The sequence below is a fragment of the Aethalodelphis obliquidens genome, unplaced genomic scaffold, assembly GCF_003676395.1.
Source record: "Aethalodelphis obliquidens isolate GAN/ISIS:26980383/991018 unplaced genomic scaffold, ASM367639v1 scaffold22, whole genome shotgun sequence".
Taxonomy (NCBI): domain Eukaryota; kingdom Metazoa; phylum Chordata; class Mammalia; order Artiodactyla; family Delphinidae; genus Aethalodelphis; species Aethalodelphis obliquidens.
Window position 1 is genome coordinate 6,557,912 of NW_020837966.1, and position 24,558 is coordinate 6,582,469.

At 37.7% G+C, this 24,558-nt stretch overlaps 1 protein-coding gene across 29 annotated transcripts in view; it reads left to right on the plus strand.

Moving 5' to 3' along the window:
* The window catches only part of SLMAP (sarcolemma associated protein), a 149,234-nt gene that overhangs the window by 115,892 nt on the left and 8,784 nt on the right, over window positions 1-24,558 (plus strand). For all 29 annotated transcript variants that reach the window (XM_027121178.1, XM_027121185.1, XM_027121160.1 and 26 more), the window contains 7 exons: window positions 3,397-3,477; window positions 3,760-3,819; window positions 15,638-15,760; window positions 17,195-17,269; window positions 19,751-20,071; window positions 20,471-20,588; window positions 23,763-23,934. In XM_027121178.1, coding sequence (XP_026976979.1) covers window positions 3,397-3,477; window positions 3,760-3,819; window positions 15,638-15,760; window positions 17,195-17,269; window positions 19,751-20,071; window positions 20,471-20,588; window positions 23,763-23,934 — 950 coding nt within the window. The remainder of the gene's footprint in view (window positions 1-3,396; window positions 3,478-3,759; window positions 3,820-15,637; window positions 15,761-17,194; window positions 17,270-19,750; window positions 20,072-20,470; window positions 20,589-23,762; window positions 23,935-24,558) is intronic.

Below are 24,558 nucleotides of genomic sequence, written 5' to 3' on the forward strand. Positions count from 1 at the left end.
TGCAAGCTGTGCAGCGTGGCCAAAAAAAGAATGATAAAACAGATGTTTTATATACCCAGAGATATTTCTATCAGCAGTCAACATTTTACTGGTACTTCCCACAGACAGCATGCAGAGGTACACTAATCCTTGTGACAAACTACTTGGCTGAAATAAATTACATTTTAAATGCTTTATATCTGGCTATACAGTATTTTCTTTTGGGTTTGGCTGGATTGTTTTATTTTTTAAATGCTTTCATTGCTGATGTTTTTAATGGAATGATATTTAAAACTGATTTTAAATATCAGTTGTTGGAAATTGCCAATTACCAGCTGTTACAAGTCTTGGTAGTATTTCCTTCAGGTATTGCACCTAATGAAAAATGTAATCATAAGTTGCGTATGCTTTCTATTTAAGTCCTAACTCAACTTGCAGTTTACAGTAGATTTCAAGGTGGAAGTAGAAAGAATACAGGGTAGGTCAAACAGTAGCTTTTAATTCCAGGTTCTACTAGTAACTAGCTATGTGCCCTCAGGCAACTTACTTTAGCTCTTTAAACCTCAGTTTCCTCATTTGTAAAATGGGATTGACAGTATATAACTTAGAGGATTTTGTGGGAATTTAATGAAATATTGCTTATAAAGCAGGAAGCACTGGTCCGTTGTCCAACAAATGTTAGTTCTCCTTTTTTTTTCCCCTTGACCCTTGACCTTGCTTTCTTTGCAAATAATGGTTCCAGTGGTGTAGGAAGTGGTCTGTGTTTGTCTTGCCCATCCGTCGTTATGTCTGCTTGAAGATAGTGAAAATATTCACCTTATTTTAGACTTGCCAGTTTGGGAACAGTTTTGGTATTGATGTTGGTAGACACTCCTCCATTTACTTCTATATACTATTGGTATGCATTTTAATGATTAAATACTGCACAGAAAATCAGCTAGTAAAGACTTTTAATACTGGAAAGTTGGGTGCTGCTTCGTAGCTGAAAAGTAGATGTTTTGAACAGTAGAGACTCTACCACTCATTTGTTGTGTCCTGTGTTTCATCTTGAATAGATTTTGTTTGCCTCTCCGTATAATAACTCTAGTATCAGGACACAACAATGGTGAACCATGACTTGACTTGCTAAAAGCTTGCCTTCTTACTCAAAGTAAAATTGTGTTTCTAATGGTCCTCTTTTTAGCGCACCTACTATGTACCGTGCACTGTTCTATGCAATGGGATTATAGCAGTTAACAAAACAAAAATTCCTGCACTCATGGAGCTTATATTCTAGTAAGATCTTAAGGGAAGATAGTCCCACCTCTAAGGCAATTTTACCTTCCTGGCTACTACTCCAAATAGGAAATAAAAGTTCCTTCTAAGACAGAAGAATACTTTTGAAAATGCGTTCCTCTTGGTTTACCTCTGTATCTTGATCATCAAATTGCCAAGAATATTAAAATTAGGAAAGAGTCATTTTTGTCTTTTCCTTTTTGTTCCCACAGTGGTTTCTTTTCTGTCTATATATAGACAAGATGTGTTAGCCTGCCTTATTTGAGACTGTAACTTAGTGATCAAAACTAGTACATTCAGAAATGTCTGACTATAGTACACTGTGAATGCACCAGAGGTCACAGATTAGATTCCCATGGACCTCAGTAATCAGTGACTTCACTTGTAATCAAAACTCACTGTCGGGGCTTCCCTGATGGCGCAGTGGTTGAGAGTCCGCCTGCCGATGCAGGGGACACGGGTTCGTGCCCCGGTCCGGGAAGATCCCACATGCCGCGGAGCGGCTAGGCCCATGAGCCATGGCCGCTGAGCCTGCGCATCCGGAGCCTGTGCTCCGCAACGGGAGAGGCCACAGCAGTGAGAGGCCCGCGTACCACAAAAAAAACACAAAAAACAAACGAAAAAAAAAACTCACTGTCTCTCCCCAGTTGGCCTTTGACTAGAAATGGCAGTGAGAAAGGAAGCAAAAGGCTTCTTGTAATCCATCACTCATTTCACAAATGAAGCCATAAGTTCTAATGTATTCTTATATGGAATAGCTTAGTTCTTATTCTTATATGGAATAGTTCTTAATGGAACAAGTTATATTTTAATATTAATTATTTTGACAGTATTGGTTTTAGATATGTTTCTGACTGTTTCTAAAATGAAAAATATCTCTTGATTAAGTTGATTATGAAAACAATTATATGTTCGCTATAATTTTTCAAACAATGTATAAAACAATGTGAAGTTAGAAAATAAATGTTCATCCCTACCTTCAGAAATGACCATGGTATCTCTGTTGTAGATCCTTCTAGACTTGAATGAATATATACAACAAAAAATTCATAGCTAAGTGTATAGCCATTTTCAGTCTAAAGGGGGTCATCTTATACATGGCTTAACAGACTTTAGTTTTACTTAGTAGTAGTGAATATATCTTGGACATTTTGCATTCCATAATGAACAATGCTGCAATGAACGTCCTTATGTATATATACTATATGTTGCCTATTATTTCCTTAGGAAAAGTACTAGAAGTGGATGTACACATTTAAATTTTTGATACAGATTACCGCAAACGGTATAGTTAAGTGCGTAACATTATAAAAAGTAATTATATGTTTAGTGAATTTATAATCTCACTGAGGAAACAAGATATATGTATACACAGAGAATGATATAAAATAGAACATGATTAATTATAAAACCCTATGTCCCAGAGAAGATAAATAAAAAGGAGCAACATGCTGGAGAAATGAAGACTTGCTTAGAGGTAATGGAGCTTAAGCTATGTCTTAATATAGCCTGAATAGGCCAAGTAGTGAGAATGGTCCTTTGAGTTTAAGGAAATATCAACTCAAGCAAAGAATTTCAGGCCTGTGGTTCAGGGACAGTAATACTTTCTTTAGATATAAAAGGCTGTTAATTTTCTTGTTTTAAATGTTACTTTTATAAAAGACAATGGTGATTTTTTTAAAAAGAGTTTTTATCATGAGTATAAATATTACTAAGGCAACCTAACTAGTGTTTTTATATAATAGAATCCTTTTCTTTCATCATCTTCATACAGTATCCACATTGTCCTGGGAATTTTGCTATATTTGTTGCAGGTCTCTGAATACTTTAGCAAAGCTTGCTTCATTTTTGTTTCCAGTTAGCCAGTGGACAGCCTTGAACAAAAGCCCCAGCCCTCCTCTACACAGCAATCATGATCCACATTATAATTTAATATGAGCTACGTGTAATAACCAGCATTCCATTTTGGACTAGAGTGGTGAAGAAGTAAGAGATTCAGTGATCTCAGTTAATTTTAAAAGTATTTCGCATACCAGTAGATTTAGAGCACTCATAGCCTGAAGCAGTTTTATTGATATAAGCTATTTAATTGTAAAGAGATTCTACTTTTATTTATTTATTTATTTATTTATTTCTTCTTAGAGAACCAGGCAAGAGCAAAGGAATCTGATTTATCAGATACCCTGAGTCCAAGCAAGGAGAAAAGTAGTGACGACACTACAGGTGAGTTTTAACCTAATATTTATAAATCTGTAGATGTTATTGTTACCTACCGAGCAGTTCAGGTATGCAGGTTAGTGTGGGTGGAGTTCTCAAAGTTTGTGTTTGGGGGAAAAAGCAATACTTCTGTTTATCAAGTCACTCCCTTGAATCTTGGATAAATTTAAAAACTACTTTCAATGATCCAAATACAATAGCTGTATAAATTTCAGTTTTTTATTTTGGTAATGATAGCTTGCTAATACAGTTTACTGTTTATAATTATCTTTTTTCCCCCCTTTGTAGACGCCCAAATGGATGAGCAAGACCTAAATGAACCCTTTGCTAAAGTGTCCCTATTAAAAGGTATTTTAACTTGTTTTTAAGACATTTTAAACCAGGGCATCAGATTCACCCTTTGCCACAAAATCATGTATTATATGATGTTTTAAGCTTTAGTTAAAACTAAGTTTTAACTTAAAAGATTAAGATAGGTTCTCTAAAGTATCAGGAACTAAAATTTAAAATGTTGATGTTGGTGCCAGTGCTTTCAAGAAAAACATTTAAGTTGTAAAATAGTTTGTATCAATCAAAGTTATATGAAGGCAAGGCAATAAGTGGTAGAATGTGAAATGCAGCTGTGGTCTTTTTGTGTTTACCTTGATGTCTCTGATAGAAACTCATTACCACTTTAATGTAAACTAAAAATAGATTAAAAATATTAACTTTCTTGAAAGAACTACCTGTTTGCTCTGTTATCATATGTAGCAGTTGTAAATTTCCTCATTTTCTGGCCCTCCTCATTCTCCAGTAAATATCCCCAGGTTCTTAGGACTCTTCTAGAAATTTTGGGTGGGGCTAAGATGAGCAGTGCATATAATAAATTCTTTCACTTGTGTCACTTCTAAATAAGAAGTACATTTATTTGATATTTACTTGTTTAGAATGAAATGGGTAGGAATTAAATTCGCATTTATAAAAGTGTTTTTAAAATAAAGTGCCTGGGGGTGGCTTATTGATAAACTTGTGATTGTCATCATTTAATCTTCCTTTTTTTTTTTGCAATCATGACAAGAGCTGCTACACCGAAGATTCACTTTTAAGTGTTTTGATCCATTTCTCATTTAGAGAAAATTATTATTTTTTACATCTTTATTGGAGTATAATTGCTTTACAATGTTGTGTTAATTTCTGCTGTACAACAAAGTGAGTCAGCTATATGTGTATACATATACCCCCATATCCCCTCCCTCTCCCACCCAGCATTTAGTCTCTTTTATAATTGCCTTACTGTACACAAGAAAAGTTGACATATAAGTTCAGCTCACTAGGTTACGCATTTTAGTAGCAGTGGACCAATACCAGGCAACTCTTGGAAATTAGCAGCAAAAGCAGCCTGTGGAGGTTTCTTTGTATAGAAATGCCTTTGCTTCTGGCTGGGCTATTAAGGGATCTCCCAGTACAGACCCTAAGTTTTGGATTATATAAGGAAGCCTTAGTTTCACCCTGCATGATCCTGCTGCTCTCCTAGTTGTATAATGATTGGGATTGGGGTTGGTTAACCAAGAGATTACCCAGATTCTCTCGAATTCCTTAGTCTGGGCATCATGGCCTTCTCTTTTCTCCCCCATGGACACTGAAGCTGACATGGCTCTTTGAGGCACCTTTGACTGAATTCCCGTACCAAGGGAAGCCCTGAGGATTACTGGCCCGGGCAACCAATTGCCAACCTGTTTTTAAGTATGATAATAGTTTCCAGTATTCTTATCGATCCACACTCTTCTCAGGTGACCTTTGGTGTTTACGAGACATGCCTTTTTTCTAGTGTGGTAATAATAAATCTAATTTAATGTGTGTACAGGCCAGAAATCTCATCTTGGAGCATTTCTGATTCTTCTCAGAAATGTAAGACCATTAATGCATAGAATGTTTTTGCTGATCCTGAAAAAGTTTGGGAACCTTGGGCCTTTGGGGGACACACAGAAACAAAAAGGAGGTGAATGAGGAAGGGACACCCGTCGTAAAGAAGTAGCTGTTCTTATGATCTTTTTTTACTGTAGAAATTTCCCAGAAAGCTTTTCAGCAGCCAAATCCAGATTGATTTATAAGTAGTAATTTTTTTTTTTTAGAAAAAAACAACATCAACAGGAGTTTAATAACATGTATACCTCCTGTATACAAGGGAGATACCCAGGAAAACTGAGTAACTCCTGTAAATAGTGTTTATGATTGTGTTAATTATATTCAACTGCTTTAGTGCTTTTGTAATTTTATGTGTCCATCTGCTTTAGATTTTATTTTTATCCTCTTCCCTACCACAATGCCATATATTTGGAAAAACTCAGATGTTTGTTGAATGAATTAATAATAGACCTCTTACATCAAAGTTATAAAACCACAAGAGCATTAGGAAAGTGACAGGCTCTAGCCAAGAGGCTAAGAGCCAAAGATCTCTGAGTTCTGACCCAGCTCTGCCATTGATTTGTGGGTTGTTTTTTTTAATTCACTTATTTATTTATTTGGTTGTGCTGGGTCTCACTTGTGGCATGTGAACTCCTAGTTGCAGCATGCATGGGGGATCTAGTTCCTTGAGCAGGATTCAAACCTGGGCCCCCTGCATTGGGAGCGTGGAATCTATTGCACCACGAGGGAAGCCCCTGCCATTTATTTGTAATATATCCTTGGGCAAATTGCATAACCCCTCTGTGCTTCAGTGTTTTTCGTTTGTTGGTTTGGGGAAAACCAACTTCATAGGATTATTGTGAGGATTAAATGAAACAGTACAAGTAGATTGCTTAATATGTTGTTGGGAACATAACATGTTAAGCCCCATAATGAAGATACTGATAATAATAATAATAATGATGGTGATTAACAAAGGCACACCTATCTGGGGACTTCCCTCGTGATGCAGTCGTTAAGAATCCACCTGCTGGGCTTCCCTGGTGGCGCAGTGGTTGAGAGTCCGCCTGCCAATGCAGGGGACACGGGTTCGTGCCCTGGTCCGGGAAGATCCCACATGCCACAGAGTGGCTGGGTCCGTGAGCCATGGCCGCTGAGTCTGCACGTCCGGAGCCTGTGCTTCGCAGCAGGAGAGGCTACAACAGTGAGAGGCCCACGTATCGCAAAAAAGAAAAAAAAAAAAAGAATCCACCTGCCAATGCAGGGGACACGGGTTCAATCCCTGATCCGGGAAGACCCCACATGCTGTGGAGCAACTAAGCCCGTGCACCACAATTACTGAGCCTGCCCTCTAGAGCCCGCGAGCCACAACTGCTGAGCCTGTGTGCCACAACTGCTGAAGCCTGCATGCGTAGAGCTCGTGCTCTGCAACAGGAGAAGCCACCACAATGAGAAGCCTGCACATTGCAACGAAGAGTAGCCCCTGCTCACCGTAACTAGAGAAAGCCCATGTGCAGCAACAAAGACCCAAAAAAATAAATAAATAAATTTAGTTTTTAAAAAAAGGCAAACCTATCAGTTAAAGGGTAACTTTTCATTAATTAAATAAGATTGTGGGATTTAAAAAAATATTTCCTACTTTATCTTTTAGGGAAAAGCAGTTGTTGGTTGTGGATCTTTTCCAGTTAATAATGTATTAATTTGTTTACTTTGCCAGATGTCAGGGCAAAATTTTTTTTAATCCTTGAGTACAACAGGAAGGCTAAATTATATCTGTAAAAGTGCCCATGATATAGGCTAGAGAATCAGACTCAAGGAAGAGGGTATAAAAGGGGAAGCTGTAGGAGATAGAGACTGGAAAACACAAGGTGTATGTGGAAGGAGGGTGGGTGTACGAATGCTACTGGTAATTGTTTGGAGTGCCATTGATGAAAATAGGTTAGTTTCCCTAACCTTGCTTTCAGTTAAGGTGACAAAAACAGAACCCACAAACTTTCCTTACATTTCTGTATGATTGCCAACTTTTGTTTAATGAAGTGGTATTTTTATCAACACCTCTTGAAAGATTTTGCAACTTGATTTTAAGAATAGAATTGTTGGGCTTCCCTGGTGGCGCAGTGATTGAGAGTCCGCCTGCCGATGCAGGGGACACAGGTTCGTGCCCCGGTCCGGGAAGATCCCACATGCCGTGGAGCGGCTGGGCCCGTGAGCCATGGCCACTGAGCCTGTGCGTCCGGAGCCTGTGCTCCGCAACGGGAGAGGCCACAGCAGTGAGAGGCCCGCGTACCGCAAAAAAAAAAAAAAAAAAAAAAAAGAATAGAATTGTTAAATCAATCAGTAATTAGATAAAGAAAAATCACCCATTAGAAGCGGGAAATTTTAGAAGAGTCTCCAAGAAACAGTCATAATAGCCCTAAATGGTTGTTTCATCCATTGTTTTTCTTTGTAAGAGTTGTGTAAATTCTTTTTTTTTTTTAAATAAATTTATTTTTGGCTGCATTGGGTCTTCGTTGCTGCGCACGGATTTTTCTCTAGTTGCCGCGAGTAGGGGCTACTCTTTGTTGCGGTGTGCGGGCTTCTCATTGCGGTGGCTTCTCTTGTTGTGGAACACGGGCTCTAGGCGCGCAGGCTTCAGTAGTTGCGGCTTGCATGCTCAGTAGTTGTAGCTTGCTGGCTCTAGAGCACAGGCTCAGTAGTTGTGGCACTCGGGCTTAGTTGCTCCGCGGCATGTGAGATCTTCCTGGACCAGGGCTCGAACCTGTGTCCCCTGCATTACCAGGCAGAGATTGTTAACCACTGCGCCACCAGGGAAGTCTTAAATTCTTTAAAATAATGTATTTACTGACATTTATGAGAAACACTTGGGTTATGCTTGAGTGTATGTGGTTATGTTTTGTTGTCTGTGTAATTAGATTCACTAGACTGACACAATTTTTCTCTTAAATGAAGAATATAAATTATTAGACCACAGTGTTATTGACCTTGAGAGTTGTAGAAAGTAGCCCCTTTATTTTATTCATTGAAACCCTATGCCTGGCTTCTTGAACCATTATTTTCAAATTTTATTATTTCCTTTTTAAAAAACAGCCAATCTTTTTTTAGAATTATAATGTGCTACCTGTCATGTTAGTCATCTAGGGTTAGGAGAAGAATCTAAAGTAGATTAAACATTCACCATGAGATATTAATGAAATGATGATAGCAGTAGTAATTTTTCCTGAAATATTATTTTCAACCAATTTATGCCACTTTTGAGAGAAATAAAGCTGTGGCTTGATCCACAGGTTTTTATATGCTTGAAATCATTTCCCCCAAAAAAAAGACAAAAAGAAGACTGGAATTCAGTCCAAGCAGTGTCTAATGCAAGTTTGCTCTATTTAGGGAACTGTGCCAGAGACTCCAGTGGTTTCAAAGTCTAATAAGACTCTCTTTGGGACTTGAGGAGTTTCTAGACAAATTGACTATAGAAGAGGTATAGATGATAAGCTGTTTCTTGGTGGTTGTTGCCATTAGGAGTCAAAGAAAGGAGAAAGAATGTCCAGATTTTATATTTGTTCCTTTCTGTTTATCTTAGAAGATGGGGAGGAAAGGCGATTCATGGAAGAAGTATCATTTGAGATGACCCTGAAAGTGTGTCATACCACATGTGATGTATTTTTTCAGTGACAAAAAACAGAATCTGATCAAGATTCTAGATCCAACTGCCAACTTGCAGGACGTATAAATAACTAGGGACATAGTCTAAATGATGTGGTGGAAAGACAATGTGATGTTTTTAGTTTGGCACATGTTGAACAGGAAGGTTTTCCATAGGTTCTGGTTTGCCTTTTTTTTTTTTTTTTTTTTTTTTGCCTGAAACCATTTATACCCATTGTCCCAGCATAATTATTAAAAGTTCTTCCTTTCACGTTCAGAAGTTTTGTATTGTCACCCTCAGAACCAGAAATGCAGTTGGAAGTGTGATACAGAAACTAGGACTGGAAAGCCATTTTCATTTAATTCTGTGACATTTATTGGCCCAGGAGATACAGAGATAAGACACATGAGGCTACAGTCCTATGGAGTAAGGAGACATGTTGATAGTGTAATGAGTATTTTAATAGGTGTGGTGAAAACTTTGGAGAGCAGAGCTAATTTCCTGGCTAGGGGCAGGGCAGGGGTGGAGCAGTAGTCAGAACGGGCTTCCCAAATGTGTTGGTTAAAGATAAGTCAGGGTACACCAAGAGGGAAAAGGGAGCCATGCCTTTCCTTAAAATAGTACTGACATTTACAAATAGGATTAATGTTTAATGTAGGAATAACATTTACCAGTAGGAAAGTGTGGTGCAACACAGGCTGTGTGGGGCAGATGTGGAGAAAGATAAGACTGGGTCAGAAAGAAGTCAGTAACAGTGTTTGGGAATTCTTTGCATAGGGATGGACTGCGATAGCAGGGGGAATTTATAGAGAAAGAGAAGAACAATGGGAAGGACAAAGGAGCCAACAAAAGATCCAGTTGTCAAGAAGGAACCCGGCTGGTCAGAAGGAATGGCAAAGGGGTGAGAATCAACAGTAAGAGGCTGCTGCCAAAGTTAAATTCATAGGCTACCACCTAGGGCTATCTCACACGACTACACATATCCAGCAAGAAAGTGGTCTTCCTCCACTGTGAAGGTTCTCGCCAACCAAGCCTGCAACTAAACTACCAGACTTTCCAAAGGAATGGGTGATAGTAGTAGAAAGAGGGTGGCACCCACCTGGCCAGCTGCTTCTGCTAGGTCACTTCTGTCAGTTGCTGAGGTAACAGATGTTATGGCTACATTAGCCTTCCACAAACATGCACGTGCAAAATAGAACTCAGGCAGAAATGTTTTGATTTGGCCCTTTACCCCGTGGTTCAGAGTATCTCACCCACATTTAAAGCAAAGGTCAGGTTTTAAGTTAAATCTCCAGTCACTCTTCTGAAGAAATAGTGACAACACATTTAATCTAGAGTATCACGTATTCTGTGTGCCACAGCTGGTTGTTTGGTGGGTTATTGTGTGGTGTAGACCTTTTTATAGGATTTAGCCTTAGTCTGAGAAAAGCTGGTTCCTGGCCCAGACTATACACCAAGCACTTCTAAAGACATGATTTGTGTTAAAAGGAAAACAGATTCCGTTAATCTTTTCACCTCATCATAGTTTCTAAAAAACATTTATTTCCATTTGGCTTGCACATCTAAATAAAATGAGTTTTTATTTAGCTCAGTAAGGCTTTCAGTTATCTTCCTTTTTTAAAAAATTATTTATTTATTTATTGGCTGCCTTGGGTCTTCGTTGCTGCGCGTGGGCTTTTCTCTCTAGTTGTGGCGAGCGGGGGCTACTCTTCGTTGCGGTGCACGGGCTTCTCGTTGCAGTGGCTTCTCTTGTTGTGGAGCACGGGCTCTAGGCGTGCGGGCTCAGTAGTTGTGGCTCTCGGGCTCTAGAGCACAGGCTCAGTAGTTGTGGTGCTCGGGCTTAGTTGCTGCATGGCATGTGGGATCTTCCCAGGCCAGGGCTCGAACCCGTGTCCCCTGCATTGGCGGGCAGATTCTTAACCACTTCGCCACCAGGGAAGCCCCGGCAGTGTAGGTTCTTGATCTCAGCAAGAAAATTGCTCTAGTGTCACAATGCAATATAGAATGCAGAAGGGGAAGATAGGTTAAGGATAAGAATATAGGGAGAAATGATTGCTCCAGGATTGTAGCATTAGGATTGGTAATTTCAAGAGACCTACGAAAACTTTCAAACACAAGAAAAATTAAAGAATGCCAAAAACTTCCATATGTGCCCATCACCTAGATTCAGCAGTTGTTAGTATTTTGCCATATTTTCTTTATTTGTTTATGTATATATGTAGAAATTATTCTTTTGACTTTTTATTTTGATATAATTTCACAGTTACAGAAAAGTTACAAGAATAGAACAAAGAACCTCATATACTCTTCATCCAGATTTTCCAGCTGTTAACATTTCACCCTATTTGCTGTTAACATTTTACCAAATTTGATTTATCCATCTCCCTTTCCCTCTTCCTTCCTCCTCCCTCTCTCTCCCTGAACCATTGAGAGTAAATTGCAGGCGTGATAACCTTGCTCCTAAATATTTTCATGTGTGTTTTCTGTTTCTCTTCCATAACTACCGTATAATTCTCAAAATCAGGAAATTAACTACAAGCTGATATATTACTATTATCAAATACACAGACCTTATTCACGTGTTGTCAGTTGTCTCAATAATGTCCTTAGAAAATCCTGAGTCATGCGTTGCATTCATCTGTCATGTCTCTTTAGTCTCCTTTAATCTGGAAGAGCTCCTCAGTTTTTCTTTGTGTTCCATGACATTGACATTTTTGAAGAACCATGGTCATTTTCTAAAATGTCCCTCAGTTTGGTTGTATCTAATGTTTCCTCATGATTAGATTAAAGTTGTGCATCTTTGGCAGTAATATAACAGAAATAATTTTGGGCATCATATCAGGAGGCACCTGATGTTGAATTGTTCTATCGCTGATGATGTTAACTTTAAATATCCTGTTACTCCTCAAACATTTATCTTCTTAGCTTTAATGTCTCCTTATGATGATTGCCTGAATCATTTATTGTAATCATAGTTGCCAAGTAGTGATTTCATAATTCTGTCATCCTTCTACATTTATTAGCAAGCTTTCTACAACATGGAAGAGTTTTCTCTTCCCTTCCCTTTCTTCTTTCCTTCCTTCCTTTCTTTTTCTATATCAGTGTGAATTTATGGATTCATGTTTTATTCAGTGGATTATCATCTGTCACTGTCATTATTTATTTTGATACTCAAATTGTCTTATGTTTGGCCAGTGGGAGCCCCTTATGTCTTTTTGGACCCAATCATTCTTTGAGTCCTTTCTTACTTTCTGACACAAAAAAGATGTTCTACATTCATCTTGCACTTAGATTTAGTTCTGAAATGCCATTTCTCCACAGAGCCCTAGTTTTTTAAACTAGAGAATGGTATTTACAAACCAAGATCTGAGTATATGGTGTGTTCATTACTTCTAGGCCCACTTGAGTGGACAGAATTAAGAAATAGATGTATGTATATTCATATCCATACATACATGTATGGCTATCTTTACTGCTTCACATGTCTATATTTATTTCTATATCTATTTATTTTTATGCATTCAAATCTATTAGAGTCTATTTTATACATTCAGATCTTCTAATTCATACCTTACACCACAGAATTAATTGTCTTTCGTATTTCCATATCTGTCATTGTCTTTCCCAATAGTGAGAAACCTGGATGCCATTATCTACAATTTATGAATTTTTTAAAACATTTTTAGAATATACAGAAAATAGTTTCAGAATTACTAACCAGTGCTTCTGTGGGAAAGAAGCCTATGTGTAGATTTGTCTTCTCTTGGTTATAAAGTTATTAACATGGAACAGTAGTTCTCAAGGTTGGGCAATTTTATACCCCCAGGGACATTGGGCAATATATGGAAACATTTTTGGTTGTTACAACTGAGAGGCAGTGCTATTAGCATCTAGTGGGTTGAAACCAATGAACCTACTAAACACCCCGCGATCCACAGGTCAGCCCCAAAACAAAGAATTATGTAGCCCAAATTGTCAAAAGTGCTTAGAAAAAAACCCTAACATACAAGTAGGAAAATATCTACTGAAGGATATTATGTAGATATTTTTTGCCGAACCACTTGAAAGTAAGATAAAGGCATCATGATACTTGCAAATGATATTTACATATACTTTGCAAATGATGCAGCCAACAAGGGCTTAATTTCCAAAATATACAAATAGCTCATACAATTCAATAACAGAAAAACAAACAACCCAATCAAAAAATGGGCAGAAGACTTAAATAGACATTTCTCCAAAGAAGACATACACATGAAAAGATGCTCATCATCACTAATTATTAGAGAAATACAAATCAAAACTATACCTCACACCCATCAGAATGGCCATCATTAAAAAGTCTACAAATAATAAATACTGGAGAGGGTGTGGAGAAAAGAGAACCCTCTTACACTGTTGGTGGGAATGTAAATCAGTGCAGCCACAGTGAAAAACAGTATGGAGGTTCCTCAAAAAACTAAAAATAGATTTGCCATGTGATCCAGCCGTCCCACTCCTGGGCATATACCCAGTTCGAAAAGAGACATGCACCCCAATGTTCATAGCAGCACTGTTTACAATAGCCAAGACATGGAAGCAACCTAATTGTCCATCAACAAATGAATGGATAAAGAAGATGTGGTATATATATATACAATGAAATATTACTCAGCCATAAAAAAAGAATGAAATAATGCCATTTGCAACAATATAGATGGAACTAGAGATTATCATACTAAGCAAAGTAAGAAAGAGAAAGACAAATACCATATGATATCACTTGTATGTGGGAATCTAAAATACGACATAAATGAACATATCTACGAAACAGAAACAGACTTACAGACATGGAGAACAGACTTGTGGTTGCCATGGACGAGGTGGGGTTGAGGAGGGAAGGACTGGGAGTTTGGGATTAGCAGATGCAAGCTATTCTATATAGGATGGATAAACAACAAGGTCCTGCCGTATAGCACATGGAACTATAATCAATATCCTGTGATAAACCATAATGGAAAAGAATAAGAAAAAGAATAAATGTATGTATAACTGAGTCACTTTGCTGTACAGCAGAAATTAACACAACATTGTAAATCAACTTTTTTCAAAAAAAAAAGATACATCATGATACTTCATGATACTTCCTGCTTTAATACTCCTAAGAATAAGGACGTTGTCCTACATAATGACAATTCCAGAGATGGGCAGCTAGAACCTTTGCAGCCCCCAATGTGTGATATTGAAAGAGAAGTTTTGTAGTTGCTGTGACAATGCACCTGCCACCGGAAAATCTCTCTCAATCTCTCTCTTTGCCCCCACCCTTACCATGACTGTTTGAAGGAAGAGTTGATAGAATGGCTAAAATAGATGAACCTAGAGTCAGATTTTTGACAGGGAGAAGTAAGATATGAGGATGAAAACATGTGTTTGTAATATCTAAGACCTGCAGTGATTACACTGTGAAATTTTATTCTTAATTCTTTTTTGATAGATTGAAGTTGTTATGCCTGAGTTGTTTGTAAACCAAAGTAGTAGTCAAATAGAATGTACTAGAAGAATATGGCCTACCTGATGATACATTTATTTCAGGCAGTGTTCAGTAGTAGAAAGTTCTAATACAATGAAAGATGATGAGCGGAGTGACTAGAGAGAAAAGAATTAGGGGAGGGAGCTTATTTGAGGTGTAATGGTGGCTCTAATTTATTTTGATAAAATCACTTAGGTTACATCATTTACTAATTAAGCAGGGCTTGGCTTCCCTGATGGCGCAGAGGTTAAGAATCCGCCTGCCAATGCAGGGGACACGGGTCCGAGCCCTGGTCCGGGAAGATCCCACATGCCACGGAGCAGCTAAGCCCGTGCACCACAACTACTGAGCCTACACTCTAGAGCCCGTGAGCCACAACTACTGAGCCTGTACTCTAGAGCCTGCGCGCCTAGAGCCCATGCTTCACAAGAGAAGCCACCGCAACGAGAAGCCCGTGCCCCGCAACGAAGAGTAGCCCCCGCTCGCCACAACTAGAGAAAAGCCCATGCGCAGCAACAAAGACCCAACACAGCCAAAAATAAATTAATTAATTAATTGTAAATAATAATGATAATTAAGCAAATATTTACTTGTTATGTATGTAGTGTTGAGGAAACAGTGATGATGAAGGGAGCACAGTGGAGCTTTCAGCTTAGTTTTTATTTTGTATTCCACAGCTGGGGAAATCATACTAAAATATTTTTTCTTGAAGAAAAGTTTCTTTCTATTTTTGCATTTCCAGTTAAGTTCCAAGTGAAAATTTTCTGACTTGTTATGAAGAAATTTCAAAATTAATAAAGAAGAATAGCATTATGATCATACTACTAAATTTCAAACCTTGCATAAGCTCTACATAAGCCTTATATAAGTGAAATATATAATTTAGTATATATTAGTATGTATGTTACAGTACCATTGCCATGAATTACTAAAATAATTTAATCATATTTGTGTTCTTTCTCCAAGGTAAAATGACTAAAATGCTTAATACAATTTGCTTCTAAATTTTATTAGACTTAGTTGTGCTTTGTTGTTAACTATGCATGTTCAAACATGAGAAAGATTGCTAATCTTTGGTTATAGAGATTATGGTATGATACTAACTCTTGCTTTTAAAATAAACATATTTTTGTCAGATGACTTGCAGGGTGCACAGTCAGAAATTGAGGCAAAACAAGAAATTCAGCATCTTCGGAAGGAATTGATTGAAGCCCAGGAACTAGCTAGAGCAAGTAAACAAAAATGCTTTGAACTTCAAGGTGAGATCAAGATTACTTTGATTCTTTAGGGGATGTGAAAGCAACAAGATATAACTGAATGGCCCCAAACTTCCAAGTCCAGAGGCATGGTTACCTTCTTCCAAATCTACAACTTTATTAGATATGTGATCTTGGGACATCACTTATGCTCTCTGAGCTTATGTTTCAGATCAGTAAAGTGAGGAGAATTACAGTTGTACTAATAATACAGTACAGGCCTTAATAAAGGCCTGAGGCTTCCCTGGTGGCTCAGTGGTTGAGAGTCCGCCTGCCGATGCAGGGGACACGGGTTCGTGCCCCGGTCTGGGAAGATCCCACATGCCGCGGAGCGGCTGGGCCCGTGAGCCATGGCCACTGAGCCTGCACGTCCGGAGCCTGTGCTCCACAACGGGAGAGGCCACAACAGTGAGAGGCCCACGTACCGCAAAAAAAAAAAAAAAGAAAGAAAGGCCTGTACCAATGAAATATCTTAAAAGTTAATTACACATTAAGTACAGCAAAAGGAAAAAACTTAGAAATATAAATTTCTACGTTTTAGTTATACCTAATATTAGCTACTCAGTATAAGATAAGGGAAATTTATATTCCCTGCAGTTTTACAGTGGATTCTTCAGTAAGTGAGAGGAACCAGGCAAGGTTAAGGTATAGAATTTTCTAATGTCCCAACCGATAAGAGTCATAGGCCAGTTGGAGTCTGTGCTATTCCCTAGAGCTTACATTTCTATAGCGTTCACAGCAGTTACCTAGTTGCAGTCAATTAGTACCTTACAAAGTCTTAGAATCCTCATATTCTCTAAAATGGCCTTCCTGACCAGGACGAAGATTTGCATCCCACGGGGAACTATGAACTTCCTGTCAGTAAGTACTTACTATGTACTTGGCAGTGAACATGAGGATTTTAAGTCTGTTTTTCACATTTAAGCTCAAAATCCTGATTAACAACTATTAAGAATGCTTCTCGGGGCTTCCCTGGTGGCGCAGTGGTTGAGAGTCCGCCTGCCGATGCAGGGGACATGGGTTCGTGCCCCGGTCTGGGAAGATCCCACATGCCGCGGAGCGGCTGGGCCCATGAGCCATAGCCACTGAGCCTGCGCGTCCAGAGCCTGTGCTCCTCAACAGGAGAGGCCACAACAGTGAGAGGCCCGCGTACTGCAAAAAAAAGAGAAAAAAAAAGAATGCTTCTCAAGTAAAGAACAGCACATGTTATCTTGGCAATACGAGGTATAGACAACTACTACTCGGTTGAATACATTTATTACTTACTACTGTTTTGTGCTCCTTAAAAAATCTTTAAACTACCTAACTGCTAACACTGATAACACTGCCTAACTTTTGTTTCTTTCAGTGAGGTTTAGGAGAGAATTTCTTAGAACTTTCCAGCTGCTCGATTCTGAATATTTTCATTAAATTAGAAATACTGTGCTTTACTTTCAGCTCTTTTGGAAGAAGAAAGAAAAGCCTATCGAAATCAAGTTGAGGAATCCAGTAAACAAATACAGGTTCTTCAAGGTATGGAACACCGGAGGCTATTTGGGATTGTTACTGTTTGTTTGTTTGTAGCAATTCAAAAGAAATGGAAAGTAAGAATGCAAAGGGTTCCCATTTTTCAAGGCTTTGGTTCTTCCCTAGAATCTGAGACTGTAACTGGGCTCTTTGTGGCCCCTTTTTTTTTTTAAGGGAAGATTCCCTAGTACTCCAGTAGTACCTCCCACTTGGAGTGGGAAGAGGAAGATTGAAGATATGGATTTGGTAAGACTGTCATTTTCTGGGTTATGTAGTGACTTACTACAAAGGAGACCTTCAGACAGGAAATCAGTTTGAGTAGTTCTGTGCATCAGCACTTTTAGCTTGTTGGTGATATTATTTCTAATGCTCATAGCACACTTGCACTGCAACAAAAATTATTTACCAAATGGAATAGAACAGTGGTCCCTGCACTCCCTTCATTGGTAAAGGCTGCTCTTCGTATCCACCATTTTGCTATCTCTTTGTATGGGCTATCACAGGGTCATTACAGAAATGACCCGAAAGACCCCTGCCTGTCAAGGGTTTTCTTCGACCCAGAGCTCCTGGTACTTTGAGGTTATAATTGTGAGATACTCCAGGAGATGTCTTTCCTGTGCCACAGTAAAATTCCTAAAGTAAAATTAATTTGCCTTCATTGTCAAAGAAGGAACCAATGTTATTTTAAAATTTTAGTTTGAGAGGTACAGTAAGAAGAAGTTAAATAGAGAAGTAATCTCTGTTGACACGAAATGGGGAGTCATTGTATAAGGCCTATGATATTTGCCCTAAAATATCCCAAAGAAAAACCAGTCTTTTGGGTTTTCTTATTTTTGAGTGGGACATGTGAGTTATTTTAAAAAATTGTATTATGGTCAAACAAGAATTTCTAGGGTAGATTGTATATCTTTTTAAATTGAAAGCTCTTTACACTCTTATAGTTTAATGCCATTATCCATTAGTTTATATAAATCTGATTTGAATCTATACTTCCATCCTGTATTGTGTATGGGCAATTATCCCTGAAGGTTCTATGATGTAGTGCTTCCTTTTGTCTTAAAGCTGTCTTACGTGGGCATCATTGAGTGCTCTCTAGTGCCAACATGTATATTTCAGGATTTTATCCACAAGTCCATGGTCATGTTATCCATGGCCATTGTGTCTTTTCAGATTTTTGAACCTGTTACCTCTTAACATTTCCCACAGACTTAAAAGGTCTAATATTTTCTTTAATGTTTATTTATTAGGCAACTTCTTCCTACACAAGGCTTAAATCCTCTTAATTATTTTAATTATTCTTCTTTTCTACCTACGGAACTTTTTATACCTATAATTTTCTTGTGTTATTATAATCAAGACCAGTATTCTAGTTCTGAACCAAGTATGATTTTATACAAATTGTTTCCAGTTCAAGTTATTGAGGACAAGACCAGATCCTTAAAATATATACCTCTTTCATTAGGCAATATTCATTAACTTTATTAATTCATTAATTCAACCAATAATTCTTGATTGTTTACTCTTCTAGTATTGGGGATAGCACACATGAGATGTACAGTCTAGTGGAAAAGATGAATAAGCAAATAAGTATATAGTGTGATGTCCAATAAGGGCAGAGTAAAGGGCTAGAGAATGACAGAGGGCTATTTTTAGATAAGCCATCAGAAAAAGCTTCTTTAAGGAATTGACATTTGAACAGAAAATTGAGTCAAGAGCATCAAAGGTTTTACTAATGCTTACCCTTTGACCAAGCAATTCTATGTCTACAAATTCACCCTAAGGAAAAAAAAATCAAGATTGCTTTGTAAGGTGTATTGTCTATAGTAATTAAAATCTGAACAGCCTCAAGTGTCTAAAATAAAGGATTAGTCAAAAAAGTTAGTATAGGGCTTCCCTGGTGGCGCAGTGGTTGAGAGTCCGCCTGCCAATGCAGGGGATGCGGGTTCGTGCCCCAGTTTGGGAAGATCCCACATGCCGCGGAGCGGCTGGGCCCGTGAGCCATGGCCGCTGAGCCTGCGCGTCCGGAGCCTGTGCTCCGCGGCGGGAGAGGCCACAACAGTGAGAGGCCCGCATACTGCAAAAAAAAAAAAAAAAAAAAAAAAAAAAAGTTAGTATAGCTGGTTTTTGTTATTGAAAAATATTCATCAGCAGCCGCATAGAGAACATTGTATTTATTATGATCCCTCCCTATTTTTGTTTTTATATGTGTATAAATGCATAGAAAAAATCTAGGAGAGGAAGTACCAAATGTTAGAAACAGTTTTCTCTGTGTGGGAGAAATAAAGGTCGCTTTGGGGGTTTTTTCTCTTTGTATTTCTGTATTTTGACATTTTCTGCATTAAACATGGATTGCTTGTACAGTTTAATCAAAAGCAACAAACAGCTCTGACAGCCTGGGCCATGTAGTAACTACAGTCCCATATGGGCTGTTCTTTTATTCCTGATTACTATGGACTAAGAAAATGATGAGTAAATATACTTTTGTAGCCCAACTGCAGAGGTTACACATCAATATTGAGAATCTCCGGGAGGAGAAGGATAGTGAAATCACCGGCACTCGAGATGAATTGCTTAGTGCCCGAGATGAAATTTTACTCCTTCATCAAGCAGCAGAAAAGGCTGCCTCTGAGCGGGACACTGACATTGCTTCTCTACAAGAAGAGCTTAAGAAAGTGCGAGCCGAGCTTGAGCGGTGGCGGAAAGCAGCATCTGAATATGAGAAAGAAATCATGAGTTTGCAAAATACTTTTCAGCTTCGATGTCAGCAATGTGAGGACCAGCAGAGAGAAGAAGCAACGAGGCTACAAGGTAAGAAATGTATTTTACATAAAGCTCTTAACTCTTGATAATGATAACTTTATAACTTGTGGAAAATAACCATTCAGGCTAGTTTTGTCTTTGACAACGATTGGTTGTATAAAGCAGTGTTTTTATATTGGGGCTATAAGCATTCTTCAGGTCTGTAAGCTCTACAATAAATTGAAAATCTTTTCAATTTTACATTTTATTTAAATACTGTTAAAAATTATTTGTCTTATAAAAGTGAAGTGAGAAAAAAATATTACTGAAGTTCAGGGTGATGGGAACTTCCCTGAGGCGCCACTGTGAAGTAACAGGAATCAAAGAATAGCCATGTAAAATGTAAGTGTTTAAGGGGAAAAATAGTTATGTTCCTATATTAACAAATGTGTTTTGGGACTATTTTAGGTGAACTAGAGAAGTTGAGAAAGGAATGGAATGTATTGGAAGCCGAATGCCGTTCTCTAAAAAAGGAAAACGTTTTGCTATCATCAGAACTGCAGCGGCAAGAAAAAGAATTGCACAAGTATGCAAGAACTCTTTTTTAGGTTCAAAATGTTTCTTTATCTTTAGATTTTCATCTAAATTTTAAGTTTAATTTTGATACTTAAATACCTTTTTGGAGCAAAATATTCATCCAGACTCTTTTTGGCTATCTGGCAGGTTAACCACGCTAAATGAGTACTTCAGCACTTTTTTTCCTGCCATCACTTGCATGTCCTTTCCTTTTGGTGTACTCATGGAATATAGATTCACTAAATGCCCCTTCTCCGCACCAAAAGATAGACAAAAGATCTAAACAAACGGATCTAAACAAACAGACAGCAAAAGATCTATGATTGAACTTGCCCTTTAAACTAAATCGTAATAAATTTCAAATACAAGTTTGTTTTTCTTTCTTGCCAATGATCCCTTCTGTTTATAAGGGTGATCAGGAGATGGCTATGATAAAGAATTGATACTGTTGAAAGATACAAATCCAGCTTTTGAATTTCAAACAGGGTTATATAAAAAGTAACAATGTGTGAGATCAAAAATTTGCTAAAAGCAATTAAATCTTTCTAACATCCATTACCTTACAGGCAAACCAATGAATGTAATAGATTTATTCCAGCAAATTTAGTGGAGTCCTATTTTCTCATCAACACTTGTTGCATAGTTTAAAATTTATTGCTTCCTTAAAAATTTGATCCATTCCATGTTTTTTATTTATACAATGTTTACATTCTAATTCAGATATGAAAGTAGTACGTGTTTATTATTGAAGCCATTCTTTAATCCCTCTCCCTCCCCAGAGTACACCAAAAATGGGAGTCATTACTCTCTTGTTAGCCTTGTATTTATACTCCTGAAAAGCATTAAGATTAACAAAAACTCAGTGACCAAGGTCAGTTCCCATAGAAAACAAGCTTTAGGGAAAAATGATAACGAAAGGACTAGATATATCAGAAAATAGTATTCCTTGTTATCTCTTATTTAAAAAAGGCGGGACTTCCCTGGTGGTCCAGTGGTTAAGACTTCACCTTCCAATGCAGGGGGTGCGAGTTTGATCCCTGATCAGGGATCCCACATGCTTCTCGGCCAGAAAACCAAAACATAACACAGAATCAATATTGTAACAAATTCAATAAAGACTTTAAAAAATGGTCCACATCAAAAAAAAAAATCTTAAAAAAAATGTTATATAACCTCACAGGACCTCAATTAAAAAAAAAAACAAAGGCAACTTTAATATCGGTTTTACATTTTAAAAATCAAGAACTAGTTGAAGGAGCAAGATGTGCTGACTTATTCTCTAAAACGCCTTACAACATCATATGGTCAATATCAGTATCTTTAAAGCATTTTTTTCTCTTCCAGTGTCATATCTTTCCATAGTCTTTTCTATGTGTATTACTTTCTGAATGTTTAAAGATAACTAATAATAAAGAACAAAACAAATGCTTGTTTTTTATGTAAAAGTTTGTGAAAACAATTTCAAAATATGAAAAGGACAAAATAAAGGCCCAAAACACAAACAAATAAATAAATGGATGCTGTCACGCAGACACACACGCATACGTTTGTGTATATGTATGTACCAACTGCTCATCTGTGTAACAGAACATGTGGGCAAATTGTTTGGTATAAAGTGTGTGTAAGATGATACCGACACTCAAGTTCTTCATATTTGGAATACATTTGGATCTTGGTGAATCCATTTAGTTTCATATTCTCTCAAGCAAGAAATACTGATATTTGGTTTCCAGTACTGATTATCTTAAATTATTCTTGTTTTGGAATTTTTGATACTTTAAAGATTCAGACTTGATCCCTTATTTTTGAGATATGATTAATTGGAATCTGGCCGATTGTTAAATGTTTTTTTTTTTAATGACTTCAAATTTTGTTTAAATGTTGAAAAGCAATCCTACAAACTCCTCATGAGTTAGAAGCATATGGTTTAATAATATTAGGCCCCAGAAGCGTGGAATATATTCTGGTCAAGTTATCTGTCTAAACTCACAAAAACTATTTAAGACATTAATTCTGTTTTTTAAACTTTTCTGATTTAATAGTTCTCTAAGTTAATTTGTTAAGCCTCCCCAGCATGTAAGTAGTATTTAGAAGCTAGTCTCCCTTTACAGTGTCTTACATGCCATACAGTTCCTAGCTATATTGCCCTGACAACATCACACGTACACCCTACGATCTGCCTAGCATCTAATCAGCATGGGATTTATACTCTATAGTATTTCAGTTACAATATTGAGTCTGAGTCTTACGATCCATCCTGAGAGGATGTCTCGAAAACCTTATCCTCCTTTAGCTATTTCTGTTGCAGATGGGAGCCAAATTCTTTAACACAGCTTCAATATACAGGTCTTTTGTTCTTTGTTGTCCATGGTGTAGAAGGAATTGAACAAAGAATTTCTATTCCTGCTTATCAAGGTGTTTTCCTAGTGTGTAAATGGGACTTTTTTTTTTACATCAGGTTGTAACAGCAATCATAGAATTTAAGCTGGAAAACAGCCTCAGAAATTATTGAGTTCTGTCTTCTTGTTTGACAGTGGAGGGCACTGAGACTCTCCTTGTGTTGTTTGTGTCTGTGCGAATGGTGCCTGGCACAGATCTCAGAGCTCAGGAAATGCTTTACTCAGAGAATGAAATGGCACCAGTTAAGTGACTTGCTCAACATCCCACAACTAAATAGTGGCAGATCTGGGGTCTAGAAGCCAGACTCCTGGTTCTTTGTCTTGTGCTTTCCTCCCCAGTTTGGTGTCTTCTCATTTCAGTAGGTTTATCTTTACTTAAGTTGGAAGTGGCTCCTAAGGTTTAAGTTTCTGTCTGCCATCCTATTTGTCAAGTACTTAAAGAAAATAGTTGGAATATGTGCTTTCTTTTCCTGTAGAAGACCTACACTGAATCTTTTTATGATACAGTTAATATAATGTGATATGACAAAATACACAATTAGTCACCTTCTATTTTTACAATTTCAAACTTTGTGTGTACTTGATTATCTGAAAATAGGACACAGCTTTAAACTTTCACTGTTTTAGTGTTTTAATGCTTTTACTTATTGAAAATATCATTCTTTTTTACACTTTTCTTTCCTCATCTGAAATCCACTCCATCCCTCCTAGTAAAATGTATAAGAAATTGGACTTCCTGCTGTGTGTGATTTCTACATGAATAACTGTCAATATTTATGTTGCAGTTCTCAGAAGCAGAGTTTAGAGCTTACCAGTGATCTCAGCATCCTGCAGATGACTAGGAAAGAGCTTGAGAATCAAGTGGGATCCTTGAAAGAACAGCATCTTCGGGATTCAGCTGATTTAAAAACTCTTCTCAGTAAGGCTGAAAACCAAGCAAAGGATGTACAGAAAGAGGTAAAGCGAAAAGACATTATGAGCCCAATTATGGTTGGACTTAAAGCCAAAAGCAAATCAGATATTCATGCTAGTTAGAACTAAAGGGAAGCATTACCTGTCACAGAGTTGATACTGGGAGCATCTCTGGTGATTTCTAGCTGTGTATCATGATCCATATGTAGAGAATTCATCAGTAAGGTTTGGTCTCAAAAATATAAATATACAAAATTACGTTAAAAGTTTTTCTCTACCAGTTAGTTGATCTATATGAGAAGTCCTTTGTACCAGATTACTTAATTCACTGTTTATCTTTCAAAGACAGTATCATATTTAATTTAGAATACTTTTGGAAAGCTAACTGGGGCCACACCATAATGCTGTCTAAACCCCTCAGATGACACTGGCCTGAAAAGTTGCTGATGAGAAAACTCAGCTCATACCCAGCCAGCCAAACATGTTCTGTGACCGTTTTTTTGGCGGCTTTAAAAAAAAAAACCATGTTTAAAATGGTGAGGGTTGATGTTGGAGCAGAGACCCCACCCAGGCTTTTCCTGAGCAGAGAGAGCCTTGAAGTTGAGAGTGGGGCAATAAGAGCTGCAATCAGTCCTACTGGCCTTATACTATTCCCTGCATTGACTTCTG